The 23,130-nt window shown below is 44.2% G+C and overlaps 1 protein-coding gene and 1 long non-coding RNA gene across 6 annotated transcripts in view; one reads left to right on the plus strand and one right to left on the minus strand.

Moving 5' to 3' along the window:
• The window catches only part of acsl6 (acyl-CoA synthetase long chain family member 6), a 34,463-nt gene extending 17,007 nt beyond the window's left edge, over positions 1 to 17,456 (minus strand). Inside the window, exons 1-7 of one of the 5 annotated variants that reach the window (XM_064349819.1) lie at positions 11,900 to 12,202; positions 10,456 to 10,506; positions 3,103 to 3,323; positions 1,866 to 1,980; positions 1,191 to 1,255; positions 463 to 564; positions 193 to 292 (exon numbers count right to left, since the gene is read on the minus strand). In XM_064349819.1, the coding sequence (XP_064205889.1) occupies positions 193 to 292; positions 463 to 564; positions 1,191 to 1,255; positions 1,866 to 1,980; positions 3,103 to 3,323; positions 10,456 to 10,462 (610 nt within the window). In that variant the 5' untranslated portion in view covers positions 10,463 to 10,506; positions 11,900 to 12,202. Of the gene's footprint in view, positions 1 to 192; positions 293 to 462; positions 565 to 1,190; positions 1,256 to 1,865; positions 1,981 to 3,102; positions 3,324 to 10,455; positions 10,507 to 11,899; positions 12,204 to 16,745; positions 16,864 to 17,367 lie in introns of those variants that run through there. The other 4 variants (XM_064349817.1, XM_064349820.1, XM_064349818.1 and 1 more) reach the window with 4 other exon arrangements.
• LOC135262687 (uncharacterized) lies at positions 16,547 to 17,876 on the plus strand. The gene is made up of 2 exons (XR_010332292.1): positions 16,547 to 16,832; positions 17,397 to 17,876. It is a non-coding gene; the product is annotated as an uncharacterized LOC135262687 (long non-coding RNA).
• Positions 17,877 to 23,130: the final 5,254 nt, after the last annotated feature.

A 23,130-nucleotide genomic window follows, 5' to 3' on the forward strand; every position in this document is an offset into this window, starting at 1 on the left:
AAACTGGAGTACCTGGAGCAAACCCACATGAACACAGGGAGAACGTGCAAACACCACACAGAAAGGGTCTGGTCAGGATTCAAACCTGTATGCCGTGAGGTGGCAGTGCTACCCAGTGTACCACCGAGCCGCCCCACACAAACATCAGATAAACAAATCTAAAGGTCCAGGTGGCGTAATCCTGTCACTTACCGACATTGATGATGTAGCGAATAGCGTCTGGTCCAAGGGTGTCATAAAGTGGCACCACTACCATGGAATAGGTGTAACAGGCCAACTCAGAGATGATCCACTGCAGTCATAACAAAGCAAAGGTCATAGGCAATCAATGCATTTTTCCAAAGCCAGGGAACAGGAAAAAAAAAAAACTTGATCTTGAGTGACCAAGTTATTATCTTCCTGTATACGTTCAATCTGGCAGTTCATGTGGTGCGTTGTGGGTACATGAGTTTTATGGCTCACCTCTGGCCGGTTTTGTGCAAAGACTCCAATGAACTGATCCGAGCATGGCCTGCAGCCCTGATACAGTAGCCCTGACCCGAGGTGCTCGGCCCGGGTTGTGACCTGGAAGTTAAACAGGGGAAACAGCTGAGTATTTATAGGCAACAGGAAACGGCAAAAACATGGGCAACGATCTGAGCAGGAACCGCATCACAAACAGGAAATAAAATCAGCACGTTTTCCTGCTAATCCACGAACTGTTCTCTCAAATGACACATACTCACAGGTCCTCTTTCTGCTGGAAAACGCTAGCTTGTGCAATTGTGATACATATTACTAATATGCTGTTGAATATATCTTTAAAATTCATTCCTATTATATATTTTTATGATTTTAATGGTATGTGTTGCAAGAACGTTGTTAAGAACGTATTAGACTAAATTCGATTAACAGAATGATATGCAAGGAGCCATATATCTGTTCTTACAGATTAGATATTAGCCGAGGTGGAAAGTCCAGGGGTCAGAAAGTAAAAGTCCTGCCATTTGTTTCTTCCATCCAAGAACTCAGCCAGCTCATTTCACTAATTAGTTCTGCCTCCTGGCTGAAGAATTGTGCTGACTAGCAAAACCCGGTGATTAGAACAAAAGACTGGAGAGGACTTTTGAACCTGGATTTTCCACCTCTGGATTTTAGACTCTGTTGACGTGCTTATTTAATATTTTTCCAGAGATGTTCGGCGCTCTCACCTCTTTGTAGGACAGCCACTTATATGGCTGATTGGGTTTTCGAGACCCTAAGCAGGGTCCGTCACCTGGTCAGGCAGCACAGGAAGCCAGCGGAGATCAAAAAGAAAAATCCCAGACTTGAACAGTGCAAGTGTAAGATTATAATCTCTTCAGTGCTTCAGCCACACACACAAACACACACACACACACACACACACACACGCACAAACACACACACATGCACAAACACACTTGGACACATACACACAAATGCACAGAAACACACACACACACACACACACACATGCACAAACACACACACACACACACACACACACATGCACAAACACACACACACACACACACACATGCACAAACACACACACACACACACACACATGCACAAACACACTTGGACACATACACACAAATGCACAGAAACACACACACACATGCACAAACACACTTGGACACATACACACAAAGGCACAGAAACATACACACAAACACACACACACACATGCACAAACACACTTGGACACATACATACAAATGCGCACACAAGCGGACACTTACACACAAGCGTACACAAACACACACACACACACGTACGAGGACACACACACACACACACAGTTTCATGCATCGGTTGTGATGGATCACATCTACCCAGAATCCCCTGCGGGGGACGCATACCGGCTATGTGAAGGCCCCTCTGGAACACCTCGTACATGGTCTTGGCGTCCTCGTGGTAGTGCGTGAGCAGTTTGGAGCTGTCCCCCAGCATGGACCTGCGTGCCCCGTCCTCCTGCTGCGGCACAGATCCCCAAAAAGGAGAACGGGTCAGCCCTGAGCCCCACAGAGCAGCACCCCTGACCCGCGCATGTCCCCACAAGCCCATGGCCCAGATCACAGCGATACGGCCACAGCTACTACCAAAGAAACTCCAGGAACCCCCAGAATGCACACGTAAATGTAAAACTGCAAATGCAAAATACACACAAAGCATTCAAATGCAACCCGTGCACTGAGCAGATAAATAATCGGATGAATACAATGAGGCAGTATCCACTGTCTAATCTCATCTACAATCTCATCTACAGAATGAGGTACAATGTATCTGGTTCAAGAAATGTTATCAATAGCTTGTTACTGACAGCAGTATATGCAAATATGGATTCACTATGTATCCATATGGATTGCGATAACAATTGGCACCATCTAACTCAGTGTCAGAGCATATGATCTTATTCTTATCTGTTTTATATTCGGCAAAACATTGCATTTACAAGTTTCCACCGGGAGAGTCACAGTACATACATTTTACAAGATGAAAGGCTATACTGAGGGAAACGGTTTGAACGCTTCAAATTTATTTAATTTAAAGAGGCCATATTGGCACTCAGCTCTGTTATTGCTCAGTGAAAAAATCTAATAAACAAAAGAACAAAAAAAAAAAAAAACGAAAACAAGTTAAGCTTTTGAAGGAGCTCTCGATGTGTGCCTTTCGTTATCTTCAGCGTCCCGTGGGGGCTTGATGAGGCTCAAACAGACTCAAGTGATGAGGTGCACCAGATTGAGCCTAAGTCAGAACACACGGCCTGGCTAGGCCGCTACGTCAGAAACTGTAAAGTTAAGAAAAGTAAATTCACAGTAAAGTAACGTAAAGAGAATTATGGTAAATTCACGGTAAATTAATGTAAAGTAAATTACAGTAAAATAAAAGTTAAGTAAAGTCAAATAAAGTAAAGTAAATTCACAACAGATTGAGCCTAAGAAAGAACACATGGCCTGACTGGGTGACAAATAAAGATATAAATACAAAGGCATAAATATAAAGATATCTGGTGTCCGTTGGTTCCCAGGAAAGGAAAGCATGCAAAGAGGGGGATTATGGGTATTTGCGGGAGTGTGGCGGGGGCGGGGGTGTCACCTCTATTTCTTGCGACTGGTGCCGGAGGTCGCAGGGAGGCTTGATGGCACGGGGGCGGGTGGCCAGCCAGTAGGCCAGGATGGCGGTCAGGGCGCCGATGCCCACCAGGGCAGAGGTGGGCAGGGAGCGGAAGAACTGGCTGAACTCGTCCAGCTCGGGCAGCCGCAGGGTCCGCAACAGCTCCTGGGCCTGCATCCTCTCCATCAGCGTGGAACTCAGCTCTGCGTGGGGGGGGGGGGGGGGGGGGGCGGATGGGTGGACGAGGTGGGGAGGAAGGAAGGGAGGGATACGAGGGGGAAGGAGGGCGTGGCAGAGGGAGGGAGGGAGGGAGGGGAAACACGAGGGCAGGAAGGGGGGGTGGAGGGAGGAATATGAGGGCAGGAAGGGGGGGGTGGAGGGAGGGAAACGAGGGAGAAGGGGGGTGGCAGAGGGAGGGAGGGAGGAGGAGGGAGGGAGGGCGGGGAGACACGAGGGCAGGAAGGGGGGTGGAGGGAGGGATATGAGGGCAGGAAGGGGGGTGGAGGGAGGAAACGAGGGAGAAGGGGGTGGCAGAGGGAGGGAGGGGAGGAGGGAGGGAGGGCGGGGAGACACGAGGGCAGGAAGGGGGGGTGGAGGGAGGGATATGAGGGCAGGAAGGGGGGTGGAGGGAGGGAAACGAGGGAGAAGGGGGGTGGCAGAGGGAGGGAGGGAGGGAGGGCGGGGAGGGAGGGAGGGCGGGGAGACACGAGGGCAGGAAGGGGGGGGGTGGAGGGAGGGATATGAGGGCAGGAAGGGGGGGGTGGAGGGAGGGAAACGAGGGAGAAGGGGGGTGGCAGAGGGAGGGAAGGAGAGGAGACACGCAGACACGCACTGTTAACTGAACCGCACGCCCACACACACACACACACACACACACACACACCAACAAAAACCCACCAATCAGCTTTCACACTCCTCAGGACGAGCCGGAGACACAGCTGTCGGCATCGCACACATACCCAGTGAGCAAGAGGCGGGATCTAGACGTCTAGAGGGGTGGAAATCTTGGACTGAGAGACGTTAGCCTGGACACGTCCTAGCTGGCAAGAAAACTTACTGTCTGCAGTCAAATGTAGCCCGGGTTTTCCACCACAATGTCTAGACGGCATTTCACCACAAAAATGTTCACTGGGTGCAAGCTTCTGTGTGAAGGTGTTTCCCCTGGGAGAGCCCACAGCCAGCGTGAGATGCCAGTGTAAAATTGCAAATATGTGATTAGAATGTTCTTAACTGAACATTCTAATGCTGATGAAACAGTCACTGCTGGTAACTGAGAAAATGGAGTTCTAGAACACACACTACTCAAAACTTTAGGCCTAAAAAGGGTTACAGTATATAGGCAAATCACAATCCTGGGTAGTCAGGGCAATGGTTAGATTAGGAAGCATGACTCGGGGGTTGCTGGTTTAGGTCCCAGGAGTGCAACTGTCCCAATTTAACCTGCTGATCTGCTGCAGTAAATATTGAGCGGTACAAATGGACAATACAAAACAAGTAAGCCACAGTCTGTAATTCCTAATGACACCATCTAGTAGGAAAAAAATAATAAAACTATTGGACGGAATTCAGGCTATCGACCAAGGGCCAGGTCGGGCATTCCACCCACATTCGCAATCCCAGAGTGCAGTCATTTTTGAGCATAAAAATCCATCATCATTAAAAATTAAATCGAGTCATATGTATGAGAAACCAAAGGAGAGAGAAAAAAAACATTTTAGTGATTAAGTTACGGAATGACCAATAGTGCAGAAAACATAATGTCTCATTTAAAAAAATAAAAAAAAACAATTTCTGAGTCATTTCTCCTCCTTCTCTCTTGCAGCTCTGCTGCAGGTAAGAGAACGTGACTCAGAAAGCATTTCAGTTAGAGATTTTCAGTTAGAGGTTTGAGATTAGACCCTTTTTCTTTCCCCCAGCATCGATTTGAGATGCCGTGGGTGCGCTGCTTTCCGAAATATGCGCAGCCAAACCGGCCTTTGCGGCACAGCAGCCGTCGAGGTCACCTGACTGACACCCCCTCCCCCCCCTCCCCCCAAGCCCGCTCATCCTCTGGCCTAACGACGCGCGGCTAACGATAAGTAGCGCGCCTCAGTCACCGTGAGCATTTCTGCTCTGTTGTTTTAAGTCAGAAGGCTCTTCAGCTCAGAAATACATGAGTCACAAGGACTGAGCGAGAGCAACGGGGAGCTGACTCAGCGAATGCACATCCATTAGGCTGCCGGTCTACCAATGCAAGCAATGGCGCACCGACCGCCAGCCAAATCAACGTCCCGCCATCTACGAGAACAATGTACATATCTGTTACACCCGACGTTGCGCTCGCAGCAGATTTCCGTCCTCGTTTTGCATGATAACCAAAACACCTGTCTGTCAGCCTTTGGTTTTGATTTGCCGTGCCATTATGAGTATGCAAAAAAAAGGGTGTGGCTGAAGACAGAACGCCTATATTAATTTGCACATACGCAAGCAGAGAATCAAAACTTCCTTTTAACCAACTGAAATCTCCATGAAAGGCCAGCACGCCAGATGGAAGTACTCCAGGGGTCTTTTTGTCTTTTTTTTTTACTGTTCAGTAAAATCAATACCAGTGATTACGTGCGCGCAAAACACAGTGTAACGTCAAAATATACTGTCGGCACACACACACTTCTACCTGAGAAGTTCTACAGCAAAACAAAAAAAAGATGTGATCTAAAAAAAGCAACAACAACAACAAAAAAAAGAAACTAAGAGCGAATAAAAATCGAATTTTTTCTTATATTTGTACTGGAAGTTGAGGCCTGCACGTATACTTGCTGTGTCAGGAGCCATTTTGACTGGTGAAACGCCAGGGATTTCTTTGAGAGTGGGGGAGCCGCCCTTCAGCGTGCACGGGGTAAAAATAGTCTCCTGTCATTACCCGCCGCTAAGCCTGAGGGGAGGGAAGCGGGCTTCATGTGCAACGGCTGTTTCTTACAACACTCGCCCAATGACATCCTGTTTAAAAGCGAACTGGGGAAAAGCCAGCGGTTCCACCGCGTGGAAAAGGAAGCGTTTTTATCAGCATTGCTTGGCTATAAAACGCTGCTCGTTGTCAGCTGCACAATTGCGGGAGGGTTGTTTTGATATCCTAAGAGAACTGTCCAAGCCTACGTCGCATTTCAGTTTTACATTTCATTTTTTATTTTGAATGCAAATAAAGCGCCATGAAGAGGTGTTTTCCCCCTTTCCTCTATTATGGCATATTTGTCATACTGGACACTTTCAGATTTTTAGGCAAAAAGTAATATTTAGCAAAGGAAAACCGAGTAAACAGCAAAACACATTTAAAAAAAAAATTATTATACAATTTATTTAATGAAAAAAGTTAAAAGATGTCTAGAGGGGTGGAAATCTAAGTTGAGAGATGTTTTGACATAAACAGTCTTAGCTGGCTTAGCCCCAGCAGAGCTCACACTTCATCCAGATACAGCTTCGGCTGGAAAACTTTCACTTTTCAAACAAACGCGGCCAAGTTTTCAGCTGAACACCTAGACAACGTTTTACCGACTTTTCGCCACGGAGATGTTCACTGGGCGACCGCAGCACTAGCCTTTAAAAAGGAAATTCTCAGCAATGGTATTGCAAATGGTAAAACGGTATGGTAAAAATGCAGTAAAAAAAAAAAAAAAAAACAAAAGTAAAAATATTAGTAGAAAATTCACTGGAACACTGTAATCGTTCTCTTTACGAAGAATTGCAAATAAGGATTCCACATAGGTGTAAGAGTATAGTAACATAACATAACACGAGGAGAACAGGCCATTCAGCCCACCAATAGTCACCATTTCCTACCACTAAACTGTACCCAGTGCTGAGTTTACCTAAAAGCTGGATCGTACCCAACGCTGTATCGAGCCGGGGCCTTGAACCACCCCCGGCGTTTCTGCCTCCACGACGCTACCTCCACTAGTGAGAGTTCCGCCTGGGAAACGTTAGGAAAGCGGACCAGGAACTCACCTGAGCCGTGTTCACAACCCAGTCCATCCGAAACACACAAAGACCCTCTGTGTACGCTATTGGTTGCGTTCATGCATAATTTATCCTAATGACACCGAGAAGGCCGGCTTTGCATATGCAGGGTATCGATTTTCACAGCAGGTGAAGCTGGAGGGGGCTTCTCGATTCTCTCTCGCCGACGCTGAACAGGAGCACCTTCTAAAAGCCTCACGTTTTTTTTTTTTTTTTTTTTTGCAGAGATGCTTCTTCTGCACTTTTTTTGTCGACGGCCATTGATCACAAGGCAGCCTCCGGACCTGAGTCTTCCCTCCGCCTTTCTCCAGATCTACGGGCCACTCATGGGTGGCATGATTTAAAAACAAAAAAACAAATAAAAGGTGACAGGTGTGCGGTAAGATCAAAAGAACTACACAAATACAAAGCTCGGGAAAGTGGAGCGGGTCTAAGTACAAAACCAATGAGGCAGTTACCAGCACTCTGAAGGGAAAAGGAATGATCATATTTCACACGTAAGGCCTGGTCTGGCATTTTTTTTGGTTTTCTCTCCTTCAAACTGTCAGGGGGTTCCTTGCTGGGGGGCTGGAAGGGTGAAGGGCACAGAACCGCATTCTGTGCTGGGGGGGCGGGGGGGGGGGGGGTGGGTCTCAGACACAGGACCTGAAGTCCTCTCGCTCGCATGTGTCCTGTTTTCACTGACCAAAAAAATGTAATGTAAGCAAAGGCTCCAGTTTCCCTCCCTGCAGCTTCACACTCACCATTATACTTAAAATTTAATTAAAAAAAAAAAAGTATTTGTATAGTGCATTTTACAATCATTTGTCACATATTCTTTATAGTGGCCCAAACCCCTGCCAACCCTGCCCCAGGAGGCCCACAATCTCAATTATCCACCCCCCTCCCCACCCACAATCTCAATTACACCACCACCCCCGCCCACCCCGTTCTGGTTCACAGTCACAATCGGATGCCCCCCCCCCACCCCACCCATTCTTACAAGTCAAACTCCACCTGTGTTCCCTGTGGTAGCTACAGTAAGCAGGCCCTGGATGCTAAGGCACATTTAGCTCACAGTGAATGGAAGGGACTCCTTGCCTATGACCACAGGGGCTTAAGCTCTCAGTGGAAAAGGCCCTCCCTCCCTCCCTTCCTCCCTCCCCCCCTCCCCCAAACCCTCCCCCCCCTACCCTTCCCCCCGCCCCTGCCCGCCCCAACCCCCTCCCCCCACCCCCCCCCCCCCCCCCCCCCCCCCCCCCCCCACCTCCCCATCTGCAAAGTGTCACTTGTAATTAGGCTTCGCTTCTATGGGATTAGCACAGAAACCTGGTGCTCAAAAGTAACCTCTCTCTGTCTTGGTCATTTAAAGTCGACGCGCTTCTGTTTCAGTCACATTGGCCAGAGATTACTCATTTCCTTTTATTTATTCACTGCTCTACACAGCGGGAACATCATTTGTGAACAGGCACAGGAGTATTTGAATACAGTAATTTACATACTGCACTTCCTGCCCGTCCCCCCACCCCCCACATCCTGTGCGTGTGTGTTATTCTGCAGTTAATGCACCTCATCAACGGAGTTCGAATGTAATTTCTGTAATCCTTTGAAAAGTAGGGTTTTTTTGGGAACGTTTTTCTTCAAAATTCTATAACTCGTTGCTTTCAGTTATCAGCACCGATTGTTTACATCAGCATTAGAATGTTCGGTTAAGAACGTTGTTATCGCATAATTGTGATCTCACACCTTAAAGGGTTAGGCAAATAACACCACACTGTTAGGCAGGCGCATTGCTGTGCAAAAATATATAATACGCTGAACCAAATCCACAGTGTATTTCTCAGCAGTGGTTCATAGGTTCACTGATAAACCAGTACAGCACGCCAGTGTCTCTCTCGCGCACACAGCGAAGAGGTCGGTTCTGTGTGAAAAGGCCGCGCAGTCACATCCGCAGGACCTGGCGACTCTCGGATTCGCCATCACTCGCGATGTCTTACCGCAGCCGGCAGATTGTGATGACGCACAGAGAAACGGCTCTGCCTCTGCTGGTTTGGTCTCAGGCAGCTTCCGTATCACACCACCCTCACCAGACGACCCCCCCTCCCCCACTCCTTCCTGGAGCACATGAGAAGTACACCTCCGGCTATCTCAGCCAGAAGAGGTGAGCTCGGTTTACAGACTCAGACACTGAGACACAGATATGCTCATACACTACATGCGCATGCACACACCCACACACATATACAAATGACATTTGATCACTTCAGAATATACAGAAACAGAAATACACTTACGCAATTAAATGCCCGTACATGTACAAATGCATACACACATAAATATATAGCCTATCTATCTATCTATCTATCTATCCATTTATCTATCTATATGCACTGGCAGATGACAAGCACTTGTCCGCCAAACACATAGTAACACACATTCACGCACACGCACACGCACACACACGACAAACAGACCACAGAGAAAGCATATTACTAACGGAAGGATTTTAATAACGTGAGAAAATTTCAGTTCCCTCTCAACTCCGTGTGGTCTGACAGGGAGGGAAGTGTCGCCTGTCTGCTCTGTATTTTCACTTAATTCGGCCATGTTTTCACAGATAAAGAAACGCGCTCAATTGGGTTAACAACTGCTGCCTAAAAGCTTTTGCATACTCAAATATACTCTAGTGCCACACCGCTTTCCCTCATAATTAATCGGTTGGTGACTGGAGCGGTTTAAAAATTGAAAGCCTCTCTCTGGTCTAATTTGACTGTGCATTTCATCCGTGCAGTCAACGAAATTAATGCACCTGCATAAACTGCAGGATTTCCCCTCTTGTTCGGCTTTATTTTTTTATTTATCTATTTTTTTCATTTGCCCGAATATTTACTGAAGGTGACCATAGTGATAGCATTTATATCCCGTGCACTAGATGTCATGGTTCCCCATTGGCGCCGGCCTTAAATGACTCCATTGTTCCAGATCAATCGCTAGCGGAAAACACCAGGTTATGGGTAATCTAATCTGTGTAAAAACTTTCACCTGAACCAACAATTTGTCCCAATATGTCTGCTATATAAGACCAGTCTTTTCAGTGATCACTCAAGTCATGCCGAGGCACCGTGTAGGGAACAGCGAAATCGCTTCTTGACGTTTTCTATGACTACCGTTGCTAAGATGCGGTTCACGAGCCCAGGCTCATCTCCTCTCCGTATCCGGTAAGTAACCACGTCATATCCTGGTGCATATTCCAATCTATTATGCTTAAATTCAAGAATCGTCGGGGGTACCCCTTGAGTAATGGCAGACAAGTGGAATGCAATTAAGACATAGCAGCAACAAAACACTGGAGTAAAGGAGACCTACCCTTCATACATCTTTGTGATGTTGTCACTGGTGGAGGGTGTGTTCAAACATCTTAATTATTAAAAGGAAAAAAAGAATAGGTTTACCTCTGTGCCTGGGACAACGACTGAAAGGATAAATTATAGATGCTGCTCCGTGACTAGTGTAAGTGTACAATGACATGGAATAAAGACGTGCTCATATAAAGAAAGGGGGGAACATCAATTAAATCTTGGGATTGCTTCTGCCGCACAACTACCTGGTATGACATAATGGTTTACCCAAACCTCCCAAAGACCTGTTTAATGGTGCCTTTTAAAGAATGAGCGTTCAGAGATAAGATTTCCTCGTGGCACAGCATCTGAAAAAGTACATGAGCGAATGAAGCAGAATTGAATCCCCAAATCGCCTACGCCTGCCTCAGCGTTTCAGTACCCCACTACCCTGGACAGCGCCTTCCAATCAGGCAAGGCCACTCCAGCGCGTGAGGCGATACGTCACACCACCAATAGGTCATGGATAGCTGGAAACACTGCGCTCGATAACTTCCCTTTTCGACCACATAAGCCATTTACGTTGTATTTGCGGAGTGTGCCGACGGTTGATTATGTAGCTACGTTATTCTAACAGTGAGAGACAAACAGCTCCTTTAAACACTGAAAGATATTACATTGAGGCAACGGTTTAAATTAAATAAGGTTTACATATGTGCCGTACTGGATAAAAATGGAAATTCTACATGAATAATGAAGATGACGTGTACAGTAATGTCTGCCCGGTTTACGCAGGGCTACAGTGTGACAAGGGCCCGGCTCACGAGCCTGCAGCATCACTCCAGTGCAAATTTTGAATTCACTAAGACGTTTTTGCCCAGCCCCGGAAAGCTAACGCAGTTAAATAAAAACATACGACTTCTGTTTTCAAGAAAGAAAGAAAGCTTCATTAAAACACATGGGTATTATGTATATATTTACTCACATTTGGAGGGATGTGCAACTCAACACCGTGCAAGGTGTCCATAATAGCGCATTCGGTATCAAACAAATAATTTGTCATTAGCCTATATCTTTGCAAGTTTTTTCGCTTAGATATGCAACATAATGCCGCGGGTCAATCGTGGTGTGTCAAAGTAAAATATAAAACTGACGGGCGTCAGTGATTTTTGTTAAAGCTGAATGACAAAATACCGCTAGCCTATTTCCTGCATGGAATCATTAAATAAATGACAACCTTGGAGGAAAGCAATATTCTTAGGTCTACATAAATTCCAAAGCATCACTAAGCTAGTTTAATTACGACACAGGTAATTTAAGTCCAAAAAACGCGTCTCTTCCGAACAGTTACATTTCAGCAGTCTATGATTTAAAATCCGTAATATATGTCCAAGTCTGTTAGTAGCAACTGATACCCGTAAATGGCTATCAAGAACATGAACACAAACCCGCAGAAATGATAATCGACTTACCTAATATAATCCAGATAGACCCAGAAACGAGGACGAACGCAAGCATGTCTTTCTCATCGAGTCTGCTGTCGCAGCACACAAACCGGCGTAGTAAGAGAATAAAACTGCAGCATCGACTGCAGCAACTCTCGGACAATCTGGGAGCTTAGGTGAGAATCACTGAGTAATACGGTAGCGAGCTAGGCTAGTCGATTCGGTTTGGCAACGTCCAGCCGGTAACATGTGCGCGTCTCTCTTGCGCTTTCCAAATGTGGATAGCCTGCGATGCCCAGCACAGCTAATCATAGGGTTTACGTATGTGTATTCTGTTACCTCTGAAATTTCGCGCAGTGGAACCAAAATAATGGAGGACTCTCGCATGTGCGGCGAATGCGCCTTACGACAAGGTGACACAGCGTTAACACGTTCAAATCAGGTTTTCGGGATGGGACCTTGTACGAAATTGTCATCGTGGGCTATTAAAGCACGTAATAATTTCGCACAGCATTTCAAACCGATTATATAGATGGCAATATTGAGACCCGCTTCCACCCTTTTCAATCCCCTGCGGAATTTCCTCAGGGCTAAAATATTTCATTTATTCCATTTCAATGTGTTCTTTTTTTTTGAAAGGGGGGGGGCTTTATAGGGGTTTGAGAATATGGGCAAAACATTAGCGCTGTATAGTGTTGCATTTACTGCGAAGGGTTATTTTATATTAAGCATTTGGAGACAGGGCGCGCTTTAGAGTAAGTATGGAATTATATACATTATATATATATATTGCTAGCCCCGGTCATGCTAATTCAGAATTCTTTGAAAAAAAAGAGGAAGGTAGCGGGGTCCGGCACGTGATGCGTGTCACGTGATGCATGTCAGAATGCTGCCGGGTAGCCTGTCTACTTAACCTTGAAAAATGTCCACCTTCAACACCTAAAAGGATATTTCTGCAGCCATGGCAAGTTAATTTCAAGATTCCACTCTAGACAACTATGGTAAAAATCTATCCATCTGCAGTCATAGAACAGAGCAATGTGACTATATCAGGAAATCACTTATTGGTTTTTAATATGGGTAAAATGGCACTAAACAAATAGTCTTTTATTAATTCCTTAAGGGTGAGTGGTTTGAATATAACCATGAACACTTGAAATACAACCCTGTACTAATTCAGACGGTACAGTGGTACATCCAAAGTTTTTTTCACCGCTTAAATGTTTTTGTTTGTCCACTTGACTTATTGGGTTTTTTTTTTTGTATTAATAAAAATAATAATAATTTGCCACCCAACGCAGGACTGCGTATGTTCAATTCCACCCCGATTTGAAATGTCTAATTGTCACGATTAACGGCATCCATGTAGCAACCTAAGGTAGCAACGCCACTGCGCGACATCCTTATTGTACTTCCTCTTTGCGCCTTATTTTGACACAGTTACGCCCTTATCAAGTGGGTCATCAGTCTGAAACTATGGAAGGCCATTAGATATGAAACCCCTATCTGTCACACGCGGTCACGAGCACAGGCTCTTCACAGACTCATACCAAAGGCGGTTGGTGCCTCGGGCTAACGAGCTATTGCGCGAGGTTGCGCTTGCCAATACAGTACGGTCTCACTGCCGTTGTCAAGAACAAACTGATGGAACTGGATGCCGCGCCTCTGACACCTGCACAGCGCGCAGATTAACGGATAAGAGTTTTGTCTGAGTCTATATTATGGACCATGTTTCTAAAAACCCACTTGCATTTCCCTTCAGAAGGCAGACCTGTCCTGCTTTTCCATTTGTGTCTACATCACCTGCAAAACCCAAGGATAAGGATACGGACATCCTGTCGCGATCCTGTGTGCTGATTGGACAGGCAGAGACGCTTGGGAGAAGGGGGCGGGGCTCCAAACGCTCGTTGAGGTCAGGGTTTTTAAAGACAGGGGGCGGAGCACGGGGCCTTTTCACCGAGACACGGCTTTGACGTGATTCAATGTCACCAGGCTATGGAGACAGATGGCTGAGGGCAGATTTAGCGCATACGCCCAAGCTGCTTCACCCAGGAGCTCCAAGCTTCTTTCTTTTGCTCGCAGGGGTAATAAATACTGTCAAGCACATTCGTCTTCTGAGAGAGATTTACACCCATACGACCACTTTCTCATTCAGTCTCTCCTTCGAAAGTCTTCCCTTCCATGGGATGGAACTCTTTCGATGAATTTAAATTCCACAAAACAAGACCAGGTCAAAACCTAGTGTATGGCTGGACCGAACCGGCCGACCAATGGCGTAACTTCATCAGTCAGTCACTCAGTCACAGACTTGTGTGGTGTAACTTCATCACTCACGCAGTCACTCAGTCACAGACATTCGCATTTATAGGGCTGGCCCCGCTGTTGCAATCCAGCCAAAAATGAAATTGGTCTTGCACTTCCAGTACAGCTACACTCTCACAAAGAATGTGCTACTTACTACCCAGCACACTTTTTGCGTTACTATTTTTGAGTTACTTTCAACACTTTTTTTGGGTCAAAGTCACTACTTTTGTGTTACCAATATACAATTTGTGTGTTACAAAGGGACTTTTTTTTAACACAGACTGTGTTCAAAGTAACACAAAAAATGTTGTCCCTAAGTAGATGTGTTAACAAATGATGCGTGTTGTTTTTAACACATCGGTTTTGAGAGTGCAATATCAAACAATCAAACATTGCTTTATTTTGATAAATATAAATATTTTATAGGGCAACATAATCATTTATGTGCTATATGTGAACATTCATAATAACGTGTTATACTTGCATGTAGCATGTTTGAATTTCCACTGAAATTCAACAATGACAGAATATGCACATTACACTTATTTGTATATATGTGCTGTTTTTAAGCATAATCTTTTTTTGGTTTGTTTTATGAGCATGGTACCAAATTTGCCCTTGAAAGAATCTGCCCTGCCCTTCTAATTAGGCCTATCAATAAACATACTTAAAAAGTTGAAACAGAAGGAATTGTATTGATTGGAACAGGCCATTCACTCCAACTTTGTTCATAACTGATTCATAAGTGATGTGTGTGTCACTACTAAATCTTACTTCCTTTTTGTTATAATACTTACATTACGATTTTGTGAAATTTTATTTTAAGTAAGCCCTACTAGACTCAAAACAAACGTTCCCTCTTCTTGCTTTAACAGACTTTATCTTGAACTAGCTTCTGTGGTTCCCTAATAAGTCAATTTTAATTAAAAATATATATATAGATAAAGTCCCTAAATGTCAGTTGAGAAAACAGGTTATCTGAGAAAATACATTATATGACATAGTAAGTAGCCATGTGCACATTGTCCTGACAATTACTTATGCTGCCAGGAAAATCTCAGTGTTATATATTTAAACTAATGTTGACACTCATAACCCCTTATAAAAGGGGTTATGAGTGTCAACATTTGTCCCAAATAAGGAATAACAATATGTAAACCTAGTGTTCATCTGTTTTTATTTTTGCAACTTAAACACTTTATTTACTTCACACAGTAAAAATGTCCTGTGTTAATTCAACTCCTGCCGAGTACATGTGGTCCAATAGGGACCGTGCGCACGCTGCAAGAGCTGAACATTTTACTGTGTGAAAGTGGGGAGAGGGATAGGGAAAGTTATACGTCAGTTACGTTACGTCACGTCACCGGAGCCAGGGGGCAGTAATGGAGGCCGTTCCAAGAATAAACATTACACTAACAATAGGCATGGTGTCTTTGTGAGTTATTAATGCATAGACCAGCTGGTCCGAATTTTAAGCGGTGGACTCTCATCGACCCTTCATGAACAAAAACGCAACATTTATAGGCCTTGTTTACACCGGGCATTGACATGCGTCCGGGCGTGATCGGATTTCATTCTGATATCGGGCAAGGGCACCTAAAAATACAAGTGTAAAGGCAACCCAAAAAAGCACGGGAGATCTGATCTCCCAAACGGTTAGGGACTTACTTGGCCTCAATGATAAACAAGCGTAAAGGCAATTGCGCCGCCAATTCAAATATTGCGTGTGCGGAAATGGAACTCAACGCCCGGAACGGATTAAGTGTCAAGTAGCAGATAACCAGTATAGCGTCCGTAATCGTATGCATTAAAAAAAAACTAGCCCTGTGCGGTAGCTCCCGATAATTTTAATAGCCTATTTATTCCATAAATTAAAAAATCTATAACGTTTCCAGCTCTTCGCCAAGCATTGGATTATTCGGCTTTCGTAATTATTGAAAATATTAAAGCATTCAGCGGGTAAATGCTCCGCTAGTTTATGGGTAGTCGTGAGTGGATGTCAGCCTTCTCCTTCTTTGCTATCTGTCAGGATACAACAACGCGTTTTCTTGTTGCCATCCTTAGAAAACTAGCCGTCAAACTGATGGGGAAGTGACGTACCCGGCATTTTGCACGGAAAATAAATCCGATCTCAATGCGCACACGAGACGCGAGTTAATGGCAGGTGTAAAAAGGGGCTTAGTTTCACTCCCGATATGCTGTTATCTCACTCCTTATGCTGAGAGAGAGAGAGAGAGAGAGATACTGAGAGGAGAGAGAGACTGACCTAGGGAGAGAGAGAGAGAGAGCGTGCGCGTATTTTACTGTTGCCAATAAATAGAACCTTTCCCATAATAAAAATGTTGCATTAATGACTTTGAGATGTTCATTTATGCTCTCAGTTTGAGTAAGACACATTCAGCAGAATGATCTGGATTTGCGATCGCTTGATCACAGGCTACCGTTACGGTAGTTTTGTGTGACAAATTTGTGTTGTGGGAAGCGTTTCGGTTGGAACAGAAAGATACTGCACGATAAGTGCGATCTCTGTTCTGTTTTCGATGGTAGGCATACCGAGGCAGATACTTACAGAATAGAGGACTGCCAACCACCTCGCTATCCGTTCCTCGGGATTAAGTCAAGGGTGTGAAATTCCGGTACTGGAGTGTGTATGCAGGTTATGTTTTGTTTTAATCGATTACCCTGGCTAAACGAGTTAATTGGCTGTAAATAGTGCCGTGATAAAGTATTTTCCCTCTTCATAATTTTCTCTATTATTGCATATTTGTCACAGTGGATGGTTTCAGGTCTTTAGACAAAATGTAGGCTAATATTACACAAAGGGAACCTGAGTAAACACAAAACACTTTTTTAAACATTATTTAATTTATTTAATGAAAATAAATCAACCAATTAACCACATTTAATTGATAATTAGATTCAGCTGATTGAACACAGCCAGGCTTCATTGCAGGCAGACCTGTTGAAACCAACACTGGTTCACTGATACATTATATCACAGTAAATTGTTTCACGTGGGGGGGGGACTCTAACTTGTTTTGATATAAATTTACTAGGTTATTCCCGACATAGCTCAGGTTTTACCCGGATGTAGGCTGGGAAATTTTAAACTTTTCAACCAGTCGTAGCCGGTTTGTCACCTCAATGCCTAGATGGCATGTCACCGACTTATCACCACAGGAATGTCTTACCTTTTTTTTTTTTTTTTCTTATCTTGTAGGGAGGTTCCACAGGCATCGACAGCGTTCACATTCTTTCGGACTTTTATATGGGGTCCCAGGTCAGGTGACCCCTGGATTTTCCTGAAGGGTTCATGGGAAAAGCGGGTGGCAGAGAGCTTGGATGCATGCTGGGATACATCCTCTGGATGCGAGAGAAGCCGGAGAAGATGACAACCTTGCCTCAAGCCTGCATGGAGGCAGAGGAGCATGCAGCACTGCACGTGATGCTTCATGCATTATGGGAAATGTAGTTCATATTGTTGTGTTTTTTTAATGGAGGGGAAAACAGTTTCAGCATTTTATGTAATCGTGATGTATTTGTAGTGCGATTAAGGGTCTGCTGGATATGTTACTAGTGTATTATTATGCTACAAGTAGCCTATGTGCTGGTGAGAAAAAGGTTTTTATTTATTGTTTGTTTTGATAATTGAATTTGATATTAAAAATGATGTTGCCTGAGTGGGGTAAAGCTGTTTCAAGCCCTCCAGCCAGCATAGATAAGCAAGACTGTGGAAAGACCACGAGCCAGTCACATGAGGAGAGAACAGTCAGGTTTTTTTTTTTGTTTTTTGTTTTTTTTTTGCTTTGGCATAATAAAAGTTAAAATAAAAGTTATCACCATTCACCCTCTCCCTGCTGTCAGAAACTCTCATCGACTGCTTGGCGTCCTCACATTGTTCAATGAGACTAAAGATTAAAAAACACATTTTGTTTTGTAGAAGCAAAGTATGACAAAGTTAAAGCATTCAATTTGTAGCTTAATGAAAGTTCATTAATTTAGAGCTCATCTGAATGAATGCAAACCAGCTTGCCACGTGTGCAGGCCGCACCTGAAAGGAATGTTTGGAAAATGTTTGGATTGGGCCCAACAGACAATGGTGAGCCAGGCTGAATCAACTGCCCTCTGTGGCTGTAGGTATGTATGTAAAATTTTGTTGGTTAGAACATTTTTCTAAATAGGTCAGTTGTCATGATTTCCTTCTTAGTAAGCATGTTCTTTTTGATACTGTGATCTGTCAGTTCAACCACAGGCAGAGGACAGTGGAAGGTTAAGGCCCAAGCAGTTCCTCACCTGTTGTGTTTTCTATTTTTTATTAGTTTGGTGGAGGTCACATGATCTTTTATTTTCTCATATTCATATTGTCTACACTCTTGGGCAAAAAAATGGGCCATGCCCAAAATGGCAAAAATTAAGCTTTTAGTCTTAATCATTTGTCAGAAAATTATCAAGAATTAAACAACTGCACTCTTGAGACCTCCTGTGAAACTAGGAAATTCACTTATACGAGAGACATATTAACATAATGTCAAATAAAAGAGTCATGTTTTGAATTTGATTGCATATCATTTGCATGCCATGATTTCCTGATATCTGTGACCTATCAGCATCATCAGAGTCTGGATATCTTATTTTCAGATTGTCCTACAAGCGATACAAAAACTCTTTGCATTTGAATGGATCTCTATGGGAATTGGGGGGTGGGACTAGATTCAGCTGTAAATAATGCTGATACAGTATGGAACACATTTGTTGGCTAAATGGCTTTAAGTCATCAACGGTCCAAGGTATCAAATGAGCCTCAAACCACTGTGCTGATGCCAGATATGCAGTAGATACTACAAGCATTGTTTCTCCTGAATAATTTTCCTGTTGAACTCAATGAAAAAAATATTCAGAAGAAACAATGCTTGTAGTATCTGCTAAATGCCTGTAACGTAATGTAATGCAGTGCAATGCAATGTAATGTAATGGAATGTAATGCAATGCAATGCAATGCAATATAATGCAATGCAATGTAATGTAATGTAATGCAAGGTAATGTAATGTAATGCAATGTAATGTAATGTAATGCAATGTAATGTAATGTAATGCAATGCAATGTAATGCTAAGTAATGTAATATAATGCAATACAATGCAATGTAATGTAATGTAATATAATGTAATGCAAAATAATGTAATGCAATTCTCTGCGCATTACCGCACATTAGGCGGAAGCAGCGCCGCAAATCTATTCTCCCGTGCCACACGTCCTTCCCCGTCAGCTGACAGAGGGGAAATGGCCATGATGATACAGCCAAAAATTTCGAAACAGCAGTAGAATTACACCCTTTGAGGCAAGCCATGCGGCATTTAAAGTGACTGTGGTTGATGAGGTAACAGCGAGGGACTGTTTCCATTTTGCAATCGGTCGTAAAAAAATTATTTAACTCCGTGATGTGGGACTGCTGGAAGGGACATCTTGCCGAGACAATGAGTCCTAGTGTGTGGAAAGTGCCCCTCGGTCTGGCATCAAATCCAGACCTGCCTAGTGGCGGAAAAAAGCAGAGGTGAAGAATCCATGTTTCCAAAACAAAAAGTCCTCCCCAGTGTTTTTCTGCAACCTACTAATTGGCACAATTCTTCAGCCAGGAAGTAGCACCGATTAGTGAAATTAGTCTGCTGATTCCACGCATGGCAGGACTTTTACTTTCGGACCTCTGGACCAGAGCAGGGAAAGGTGCCTGTACCTGTCTCATTGTGCAAAAGAGGGGGGAGGGTTCCTCTGTTGGATGGGGCACCTGCGGCATACCTGTGCTCGGTCAGCAGGAGGGGCACGTCTCCATGGTGACTGCAGCAGGATGCCACCTCCCTGCTCTTTACAGGGGTCCCGCGTGTTGGCGTGCACTTTCCCAAACTGATAGAGGATGTCGGCGTTACGGGATGGGCCTACAGATCGGGCGTTCCTTTTTTTTTTATTGAATTTTATTTTCATTTTCAATTTTCCAACTTTACATACTAGACAAGATGAGACAAAACAAGCACTCATTCACGCAGTCATTCATTCCCCACACTCCCCCATCTCTCCTCCAGCCCTTCCCACATCCCGTTCGTTCCTCACCACACCAACATCACCAAACACACACGAAACAAGGGAGTCCAAATTGGCAGGTTCCTTCCAGGATCGTGTCCAGTCCACCATTCCCTTCCGTGGAGCAGTGACATCTCATTCTCTCGCCATAAAACTCCCACAGGCAGGTAGTCCTGTGGAGGTTGTCTGGGTGGAAAGAAAGAGTTCAGTTAGTAATTCAGATCGGGTGTTCCAATGGGGAGAAAAAAGGTCCACATCCCCAGGTGGGTCAACCAAGCACTGCACAACAGGACTTTAAAAATTTTTTTTATTAAATCTTAAAAATTTGCATTCTGTGAAATATTTAACGTCCATCATCCATTTTGAATGTCTCCTCAACAACTGAAGACACGGCTTGAAGCTGGGAAAACGGACCAATGTGCATGTGCATGTGCAAGTGCACGTACTGCAATGGACTGCAAACAATGAGTCACATAGCTAATCAGCGTAGCTGCACGTATTGGATTTAAATGTCAAGTAAGCAGATGTATGCGTTGGTGTGTGTAGATGGTGCAGAATCAGTGAGGCTTTCCATTCTCATAATCCAGTACACAGAAGACTTACTGCAAGAAGGACCAAACAGAAGTTTGCAGAAAACTTGCTATGACAGCCTTTGATGTGTATATTATCCACATAACAAGAATGCCAACCTCTGCCTTTGCAGCAGCCACTTAAATGGAAAATACTCAAGACGGATTCAGTGTGATCAGACCACTGAACTTTCCTTCAGGGGCGTGTTCAGACTGAAAAAACGAGAAGACTTTTCACGAAGATCAGTGGGTATCGGTCATGGGCGTTGTGATCTCAATGCAACTGCCTTCCCAGTGTCAGTCCATCGGAAAAAAAACCAAATATAGGCCACTGCCTTATCTTATCTGTGTCTTTATGACAGCTTATGCGGGAACTCACTCGATGTTTTGCGCTCAGACCCAGAGTGTCACAGTGTCAATCTCTAATTGATTAAAGTGCCCCTCTGTTCAGTCCCAATCGTCCCCAATGGCCTCCTGCGATCCTTGTTGGACCCATGTGAACCCCAGTGTTATCATCACAGCACATCTATGCAGAACGCCTACGGGCGAGGAAAATGTGAGAACCTACAGGGGCTCTGTCATTGGCTAGGGCCAGAGAGAGGACAGCAATATTTAGCAAGGCTCCTGGGTTTCTTTTATCTTTTTTTTGCAATTAAACAAACACCCCCAGCCCCCAGCCATGTGCAATCTTGCAATCTTCCCTCCTCAATGATAACTATTATCCCTGGTCCACAAAAGTGCCGCCCACCCCCATCCTGGTTGACGGTGATACCTACTCCCAAATCAAATTCTGCTTAGGGCCCCAAAAAGGCTTGGGCTGGCCCTGCTTGAAAGGAAGCTCATATTTTTAAAACGTGTGGACATTGCGCGGTCGTTTTAATTATGATTCTACAGTAAAGAAAACGCATCTAGTATGCAGGATGTATGAAAGTTGGATATGCGAGATTATAATGTATCCTACTTGCTGTCCCTCATTTACCTCAGTCTGATGATCGCTCAATCTACGATTATTGAACGTAATGACGCAATTAATAGTGCGCTCCAAAATTGCTGCAAATAAAACGTCAGGAATTTACTTAATATTCCCACTTTGACACTTAAAGCAGCTCCTTAATTTCCATTTCTTATTTCGATGAACAGGAACTTCATTGCAGATACAAACCTATCGGACCCAAAATCCGACTGTCACAAATTATTATGTTCTCGCAGCATGGTTTTATAGTATGTTTTTCAGCAACCGCAAATCCCTGCTCTTGAACGAATACAATTTGTTTAATGGTTGATATGCTCATGTGCTTCTGTTAGCATATGTATGTCTTTGTATAAAATGTATTTCCATTTTATAATTTCATTGTAGATTAAAAACGCTTGTTTCAGGACGTGTGGGTCCTTCCGCCAATTATTCCACAAGGACACGTGGTTGGAAAGCCCAGTGCTTTACTGGCGCGTAAATTCCACAGGAAAACACCAGACTTGCTGCCAGATGCCGGTGGGGGGCACTGTTGTTAATTCGTTCGTTGAGATGACACCAGCACCAACAGTGCACTAATGCCTCGACAGTAGCCAGACATAGTATTTCAGGAAGCATTACAGTGAAAAAGAAGTCATAGAAATGGGAATGCCGCGCGACACCAGTACACGCATAAATAAATGTTCAACGAGGATTAATTTGTGCGTCCACAATGTTGGCGCCTCTTGAAGTTGTATTGTCGACTCACCAGCCCCCTCATCTGCAGTAAACTAGTACTGCAGCGTTTCCCGGAAAAAGGCTCGTTTACTCTTCCAATGCGATTTACAAAAATGGCTGAACTGGTTTGTAGGAATCAGTGTATGCGTCAATAAATATTCGTGCTATTTAAATGCATTGTTTTTTTTGTTTTTTTTGGATCGCCGTTTAAGTTATATCAGGGAAAATAATGATATGCTTTATTGCTCAAACCGGATCATATAGTGTCAGTGTGTATCTCACATTATTATAAATAATATATTCTAGATCTTTGCACAAAAAAACACCAACAAACAAAAAAAAAAGAATCATGTGCATTTCAAATATATTTAAGTTTATTCAAAAACGTTATGCAAAAATATAAGGGGTAAATAGGGCTGTGGTCACTTGGAGTAATCAAACGGTATACATTTTAACCAGAGCCGTTTTTGACCTGCAGTTCCCTTTCTCACGCCGTACAGAAAAACGGACCGATTTCTCGGAAATCATACTGCCTACAGTAAGCGCGGCTGTGCGGTACTTCGCTCCTGCGCATGCTCACGATGCTGACAACAGTACCTCCGCCCACAAATGACATAAATGGGGAAA

Source organism: Anguilla rostrata, chromosome 9, assembly GCF_018555375.3.
Source record: "Anguilla rostrata isolate EN2019 chromosome 9, ASM1855537v3, whole genome shotgun sequence".
NCBI classification, from domain to species: domain Eukaryota; kingdom Metazoa; phylum Chordata; class Actinopteri; order Anguilliformes; family Anguillidae; genus Anguilla; species Anguilla rostrata.